Source organism: Trachinotus anak, unplaced genomic scaffold (assembly GCF_046630095.1).
Source record: "Trachinotus anak isolate AG129_WGS33_773 ecotype Australia unplaced genomic scaffold, CSIRO_AGI_Tana_v1 ptg000032l, whole genome shotgun sequence".
In the NCBI taxonomy this organism is placed as follows: domain Eukaryota; kingdom Metazoa; phylum Chordata; class Actinopteri; order Carangiformes; family Carangidae; genus Trachinotus; species Trachinotus anak.
The window spans coordinates 1,868,669-1,876,905 of NW_027273883.1; the positions used below are offsets into that span (position 1 = coordinate 1,868,669).

At 40.9% G+C, this 8,237-nt stretch overlaps 1 protein-coding gene and 1 non-coding gene across 3 annotated transcripts; both read right to left on the reverse strand.

Moving 5' to 3' along the window:
- Positions 1 to 292: 292 nt before the first annotated feature.
- On the reverse strand, positions 293 to 374 carry trnas-aga (transfer RNA serine (anticodon AGA)). The gene has a single exon. It is a non-coding gene; the product is annotated as a tRNA-Ser (tRNA).
- Positions 375 to 2,584: 2,210 nt separating this feature from the next.
- Positions 2,585 to 7,789, reverse strand: cd83 (CD83 molecule). 2 transcript variants are annotated; one of them, XM_071469432.1, is made up of 5 exons: positions 7,618 to 7,789; positions 7,192 to 7,331; positions 6,144 to 6,372; positions 5,618 to 5,712; positions 2,585 to 5,353 (listed from the first exon to the last, which is right to left on the reverse strand). In XM_071469432.1, the coding sequence occupies exons 1-5, from the start codon at positions 7,775 to 7,777 to the stop codon at positions 5,201 to 5,203; spliced, it is 777 nt and encodes a 258-aa protein (XP_071325533.1). In that variant the 5' UTR covers positions 7,778 to 7,789; the 3' UTR covers positions 2,585 to 5,200. The 2 variants fall into 2 exon arrangements, with proteins under 2 accessions (XP_071325533.1, XP_071325534.1); XM_071469433.1 differs by having other exon boundaries at positions 7,192 to 7,384; positions 7,618 to 7,767.
- Positions 7,790 to 8,237: the final 448 nt, after the last annotated feature.

The window sequence follows — 8,237 nt, forward strand, 5'->3', positions numbered from 1 at the left end:
ATTTGTCCATGGCTGGACTCTACAACACACTTCACATTCTGCTTGTGCCACTTTTGCTTTAAAACTGAACACTTCTTTCACTATTCCTACTATTGGCAATAACTATGGACTTTATTTTGAAAATAAGACAGGAAACGTGTTAATTCCGTTTGGTCTCTAGCGCAGTAAGAAATTTAAGCTAAGCTAATATATAACACCGCTATGGTCCACGTCTTAATGATGAAGGTACGGTGTGGATGTAATCTCAAACATTAGAATGAGATTAAAAAAATAAAAATATAAATAAAAGACTCGTTGTCGGCAGGATTCGAACCTGCGCGGGGAGACCCCAATGGATTTCTAGTCCATCGCCTTAACCACTCGGCCACGACAACGCCATGAGATTTGTTGCGTCAGAATGGGAGCTTTTCAAAATGACACATTCGAGACAGATTTCATTGGTGCTTTAAACCCTAAAAACCGACCTCCGGGCAGATGCTTCCCATTTACACCCATTATAATTCCTGAACAAATAACAACAAATATAAATGAATCAACAAGTGAACACATGCGTCTGTATCTGTGATGGTCTTCACCACCAGGAACAACACTCACATGTAGGCACAGTGGAAGGACACAAGACAACAGGGAGCAAGGGAGGAAGGATGGGACATTTGACATTTGTTAATTTGAAAAAGCCCCAATGCTTTAGTTTAATAACCCGCAGGAAGTGACGTCATGCAGAGGAAGTGAAACTACACTCTGTGCTTAGAAAAACTAAATATACAAAACTGATGCAGCACTAAGGTGTTTTTCCGTTCAGAGAGGAGGTTCATTTACCATAAACCAGCCTCACCTCCCATACAGAGCTTCACTCATAATGAAGTCGTCTCTGTGAAGTCAACATTAGAGAGAAAATGATGCCAGGGAAGAAAAAGAGTAGAAATCTGATGTAAAAAAAACATCCACCCACCCATTTGGCTTTACGTTTACAAGTAACAAAGTAAACAGAGAACAAAAAAAGTAGAAAACAACACAACAATTAGCTGATAGGGAACAAGTCATTTGTCTTTCAGTGTGAACAGAGGTCACCCTCAGTTAAAGGGGCACTCCATCAATTTTTCAGAATAAAAGCCCCTCCACTTACGGAGTTTGGAGCCTCTTCTGCTTTCGGTTTGACTGTTTTTATCCCTTTGTGTGTCCAGAGGATTTACAGGTCTTAAATTTATCCTACAAAAGTCCCAAATGTTCTTCTTGCCAAGACGGTTTTAAGTTGTTTTCATCCCCACTGGTTTGCATTGATATCATTCACAGGAAAACAGGTATTTAATTCCACTATGTGGAACTAAAAAGGTCTGAATTTGTCTTAAGTTGATTAACATTGGACAGACCCTGGATCCCCACAACTCCACGAAAGTGAAAAACTTAATGGCCAGAATACTATTTTAAAATCTGGGGGACAATGTATCTCACCAACCTCCAGAGATCAGAAATATAATGAACCTGGTCTCAGCTGAAAGTCTTACAGGAGAAGACAGGACACAAATCCATACGCATTTAACAATTTTTATTGGGTACATAGGTTTGTTTCACATTTTCGTGGTCTGGGTGAGGTAGGATATAAAGCTTTATCATCATGATGTTACAGATATAACCCCAAAGATTTACTTTATAATAATGCTCTGTAATCAGTTTTCCAGATAGTGTTTTCTACCACAGTATTATATCATATCACTACTGTGTATAACCATTGTAATAAGAAGTTCAACAAAGACAATAACATTTACTTTTTTATCTACGCAGTGCTCACTTAAAACCTTTAATGCATGGACCAACACACAACACAGACAGTTGGTTAGTGGATGATTCGTCACAGTTTTCATCAGTTTTAGAAGAAAAGTTCCATCGAGTTTCTGTTTTCTGGAAGGTGTTAATGGATCAGTCCACTGCTGCAGCAATCAGGACATTAAAACAGAGAAAAGCAGGTTACAACAGAGAAAACTGGGTTAATATCTGTATGTCACATATTAGATCAGGTAGAATTAGTGTTTACAGGGAGTAAATCAGCTGCAGCTCCATCATCATCATCATCATCATCATCATCATCATCATCATCATCTCCGGGTACTGAAGGTGTCGGACGCAGTGAGCTCATTTCATTTCAGATCTGCAACACTGTCATAAAGTGGTCTGTGTTACTGTACGTTGTATTTATTGTACAATATTATTGAAATAATCTTTTTTGAGATGCTTGATGTGTCTAAAGTAATAACTTTTCAAACATGATTAGTTTCCTTTAGTGTTTTGATGAGTTTTACTGATGGAAATAAACCTTCAGCAGCATCAGAAAACTTTAATATTTATCTGTTTATTTTATTATTTTACATGTTTATCCACCTGTAGATCAGGGTGATAGGAGAGCAGGGTTCAGTTTTAATTCTCAGGCTGCCTGTTTCATACTGTATGTATATATATATAGTTTGTATTTTTTGGTTTTTAAAGTTTTATTTTTTTATGCTACTGCTGCGTTGCACCACACTGAGCTGCACTAGTTGGAAACTCATGTAGCATAATTCTGCAAATAAAACATGATTCCAGTGAGACGTTATTTTTATCTCTTTTTTTATTATTATTATGAAATACAGAGAAAAAACTTTGACAGCTGCTCAAAAATAACCTCACAACCTCAAAATTAGTTAGTTTTCTTCAAACCCAGACTCTCTTTCTCTGACTTATTAGTGCCACAAAACCACAAACAACTGACACCAAACACTAAAACATCAAACCACCTGCTCCTAAAATGTCCCATAACATCAGACGTCTGTCTTTTTGGATTTGAAAGCAAACTTTCAGCGTCCTCCTCTGTTCCTGCTTTATTTTCACTCATTTTCCATCACAAACAATAAACACAAATCTACATCCACATCTCAAACAACATCCACAAACACCATCAGAAGATTTCTATGACATGAAAAAATCAAAGAGAGACACATGCAGATACAACAATTTGCTCCTTATAAAAAAAAACCAGTGGCTCATACAAGTGCTTACGCATGCCTACACAGCGGTGGCGTTGGACTTTCCCACAGTCAAACTAAAGATCATAAAACACAAACGCAACGAACAGACGCATCTGGATGTGTTTCTCCTCTCACTTCTCCATTTCAAGGGCACAAAAGATCAATTTCCCCTGCAGCTAAAAGGGCTCTAATTTTCCACCACCATCACCGACACGTGTGATGTGGCTCTGAGGTTTTCTGTGTGAATAAAATGAAACAGATACATGAAAAACAAAAAGCCCAAACTACGTTCAGACTCCTGCACCACACTGGTCTTTGCATGTGATCGGGTGGGGTGAATTTGTAGCCAAGTTTCGAGCTCCTCTACAGAAATAATCTTCCTAATACAAAAGATTAAAAATAAATAAATGTAGAACAGTCGTGCACCTTCACACATTTGTTATATAGAACATATAAGACTGAGAATTGTATAAAGAAATTTAAAAAAAGAAAACAGTAACTGAGCAAAGGGCAAATGGTTTGTGTTGAATAAACCTCTCTGTACTAAAGCCACAGCTACTGAAAATGTCCTGATCCTGAAATATAAAGTGCCTTAAAGTCTGTTTAATTCACCAGCAATAAAACACAGTTTCCCACTGTGCATTGCTGCTACATATGATCATAACACCGGCTTATGGAACCTGTGCTAACTTTCTGCTCTGACAACCACCTCAACTAAAGGTCCACTTACTAACTTTTCAGCTACAGTTCACAGGCAGATGGGATTGTGGTCAGCAGTGGTTGAAAGCTCAGGAGAAAGCACTGAAGAGGGCGGTGAGTTAAGATGATTCATATTCTTATTCATATTTATGAGTACAGCTGCAACTGATGATCATCATCATTTCATTATTGATTAAAGTGCAAATTTTTTTCTTAATTACTCACAACTTCAGAGCTGGTTTTTTAACAATAAGTCCAAATAAACAGAAATATTTAGACTGTATATACAAACTTTTATCTTTATCATTTATTTATTTTTTAAACTTTTATTTTTATGTTTTATCTTTACCTGATCCTGAGACCCCCTCAGGTCAAAATCTACTTTTAGTTCCCTCATTATTTCCCTTTAGTGCGTACGTGGAGCATATTTCCTACACGAATCTGAGAAATCAAGTTACCACACAGATAAATCTCAGGATGATACTCCACAGAAATAAAAGGTACTAGGTACTGCGCAGAGGTTCAGAGGAACAAGAGGCTACCACAACCTCTCTCCTGGCTCCACGTGGAAATGGGAACTGTTTGCACCCATCTGTAAATATAATATACTGTACAACATGTCTCCTATATCAAGAGAGATGTTGCCATATATGTTACCTATAAGTTGTCTAATTGACAATATAAGTTTCGAACATATATGGAACACACAGTGTATTTCTACCTATATTATCTATATTATGAATGAAATTCCTATATTATAATGATATATATCTAATTAATAAATTGCTATTGTTTTGTTAATTCAAACATCTTAATTGCTTCTAAATTCTATATGCTTGTATGTATGTTTGCATATGAGTATTTATGCTAATAATGTTTATCTGTCTCACACACACACACACACACAGGCCTGGCTTCGGGAGCCGTTCGTGCCCACAGACACTTCAACATGTGGGCAGGAGAACCACCCATCGACCTCCTGAGCCTCAGTCGCCGCCCCCCCCCCGGTGACACCCCTCCTTAGAAGCAGCGGCGGGGCCGTGATGGAGCTCTAGCTACCTCACAGTCCGAGGACGAAGATCCCTCTCTGTGTCCATGTAACCTCTACAAGTTGACCTTTGTTGAAGTTTTAGGGGGAGGGGCATCAACAAACAGGAAGTGTCATTAACGATAGTTCAACCAATCAACTTTCAACCTGTTTTTAAAGTCAGGGTTTGTTTTTTCAGTTTGGCTGTAAAGATTTAACCCCTCCTCTGTCACTGAGGGATTACTGTCCGTGGGAGGTGATGATCCTCCTGCTCAACCTGGATTTTTTTAAGTCTTGGTTTTCTTTTGAAGGTTTTCATCCCAAAAATCCACCATTCTTCAGTACGACTCACTGAGCAGTAACACACACTGAGATGTAAGGCGACGCGGATCCTCTTTGACGGATGGTACTTCAGAGAAGGAATCTTCAGGTAGTGAGCTTTGATTTTGCCTCTGTTTAATCTCTGGCTTCGTCTTTAAACACAGATATGCGTCGTTGTGGATGGTTTTGGACCCAAAGTGTAGATCAACTTCAAGTCCTTCTTCTCAAGCGGTTCAAGCGGCGCGTCCAATAAAACTTCTTTTTTTGTTGTTTTGCTTCTGTCTCTGAGGACAGTCCTCAAAAAACACTGTGGTGAAGACATGGGAAAAACAGTTAGACATGAAATCACTGACACACACTGTGCATGAAAAATAAAACTGTTTGGTGTTGTGGCTCAAGAGTTAAGTCCAGCAAACTGATTACTAAGTGAATCCATGTAAACCAGCGCTCTCAGAGACGCTGTGTCACGAGATCATAGAAACGCTGCTTCTCAAGCATTAAAGTGTGTGTGTGTGTGTGTGTGTGTGTGTGTGGAAGTGTTTGTGTGTGTGCAAGCTATTCCATTACTTACATAGCTTATGAGGAAAATTAGAAGTGCTACCATCAGCACTACTGATGCGAAAATAACCAGGCAAGTGTCTGTCATCGGTTTTTCTCTGGGACAATCTGAAAAAACAGAAATAAAACTTGTTCACATTTGAACCTTTGAAGACTTTAAAGGTCTCATCCAGTGTAAAGGTAGAGCGACGCCTGAGAGAGGAAATGTAAAACTACACTGAGACCTAAGAGGTTGATTAGTGACTTCTAGAGCTTTTTTCAGTCTTTATGCTAAGCTAAGCTAACCTGCTGTTGACTGTACCTTTACATTGTCCACACTAGTGACTTTATTTCTCCCTCTTCAATCATGAGAGTGGGTTTGAGTCTGGAACTGCCCTGATTCAGGTTTAAGTCACTGACGCCTCAGGAGATTTACTCTACCAGACTTTTCATCAGAGAGCTGGGAAAGTTTGGAAAACCTGCTCCGGCAGCCTGAGAGGGAAATGAGACAACCCACGTCCGCCCCCCCTCCCACCGCCGAGCTGAGCTTCCACCTTTACCTGTCACAGTGAGGACGACACTTCCGTCCCTGTTCTGCTCTCCCACCGGTGCTGCCAGGTGACACATGTACACGCCGCTGTCGCCGCACGTCACGTTGGGCAGGAAGATGCTGCGGGACTCGCCCACCAGCTCCACCTCTCGATCCACGCCGGTGTACCACCTGGTCGTGCCGTTGAGGAGGTCTCTGGTCAAAAGGCCGCTGAGACGGGACGAGGGAGGCTCGAGGACCTGCAACGCCATCAGCACACGGTTACATTTCTCCACCAGGACTAATGGACCAGAGCCACAGGTTAACATCAGGAACATGATCTGACACTGGACAGTGGATACAAACACTCCCGATATCATCAATATCAATATCAATGATATAATATCAAACTACAGCTACTATCATCACCAGTATAAATGATGCTAATACAGCGTTTCTAAACACTTTGTGCTCAAACAATAAATCTATTACATGAAAAGTCATTTGACTGAACATTAATCTGAATATCTCATCTCTTCAACGTCAATAATCTACGACTCCATTCTTCAGAATTAACACTTGAGCTGAGACAATGAGTCGACTGAAATGAACCAGTAACTATTCTGATCATTGATTATTAATTTAAGTGATTTTTTAAAAGCAAAAATACCAAAGAACCTCTGGTTCAAACTTCTTCATTTTGAGGATTTGCTGTTTTAGTTTGAATACAAAGAGAAATCAACAGATTCTTCTGTATTTTTAGAGTTCGCTGCAGAGCCAGTTACTACAGTCACCTTCAAAATCACATTTAAAATTATGTTTTGTTGCTGATTCTTATTTTTCACTGCGAGTGACTGATTATCATCATCATCATCATCATGTCGGTCTTTCAGAAAGAGAAGGAAACTAATTCACACTGCGCTTGCGTTCATTTGAATCAGCCAATGAGAACTGGACGTGCGACTTCCGTGATATTGACGGGAAGTGTTTTCTTTGAAGTCAGTAATTATCTGCCACAGTGTCACTGTGTGTTCACGTGGACCCCTGACCCCTGACCCCTGAGATAAGGGCGTGCTTACCTTGTACCACCTGACTGCTCTGTACTGGACCCCGTCCTTGTACCGAGCGGTGCACTGCAGGGTGCAGTCCTCCCCGGCCACCGTCCTCACCTCCGGGGCCGCCCCCTCCGGCACTGCGCCCCCGGCCTGAAGGCACCAGCCTGAGGAGCATTGAACCCCCAGTGAGTTCATCCTGTCGCTTCACAACCTCCTGCTAAAGTTTACTGACGTTTACTGACGTTTTATTTCTGAACCGACGTTTTAGTTTCACTCTTCAGCTCCGTGAATATAATATAATATAATATAATATAATATAATATAATATAATATAATATAATATAATATAATATAATATGAATAAACATGGAAACACAGTTGAAACAGCAGCTAAATGTGACGACAGGAAACAGAAAAGTAATTTGAGCTCAAACAGTTTAAAGTATTTACCCAGCGAGCAGAGCAGCGCGAGGATCAGCTGATCCGGGAGCATGGTGAAGATGATGATGGTGAAGATGATGATGGTGAAGATGATGATGGTGAAGATGATGATGGTGAAGATGTGAAGCAGACTGAAGAGTTTAGAGAGACACAGCTGATTTCCCTCCATATGGTGTCCGGTGTCCTCTGAATGTCTTTATACCCTCCCGCCCCCCCCCCCCCCGCCCCCCCCCCGCCCCCCCCCCCGCCCGCCCCTCACTCCCGCCGGCCCCGCCTCCTCCACGGCTCCGCTGTCGATGCTGATCCGTGGATGAGAAACAAAACCACGGATCGACCAGATAATCTGCAGGAATCTGGGAATAACTGTGGGAAAACATGGCTTCTTGTCTGTGCGCCTCGCTTGTTGTAACTCTGGGTGAGTGTAGCAGCTATGCTAAGCTAGTGACCCGGTTTGAATGCGGCTCATACTGAGGCGGTGGCTCGCCGACCAAACTGCGTTAACAAATCTGCGAATTTAAAGTTTCTTCGCTTGTAGTCACAGACACAAGCCTCAAACAGCAACTTCCAGAAATCTCTAACAATTAGCTTCTTTCCTGCTATAATCGGCAAAACTATTATTATTTTATTAT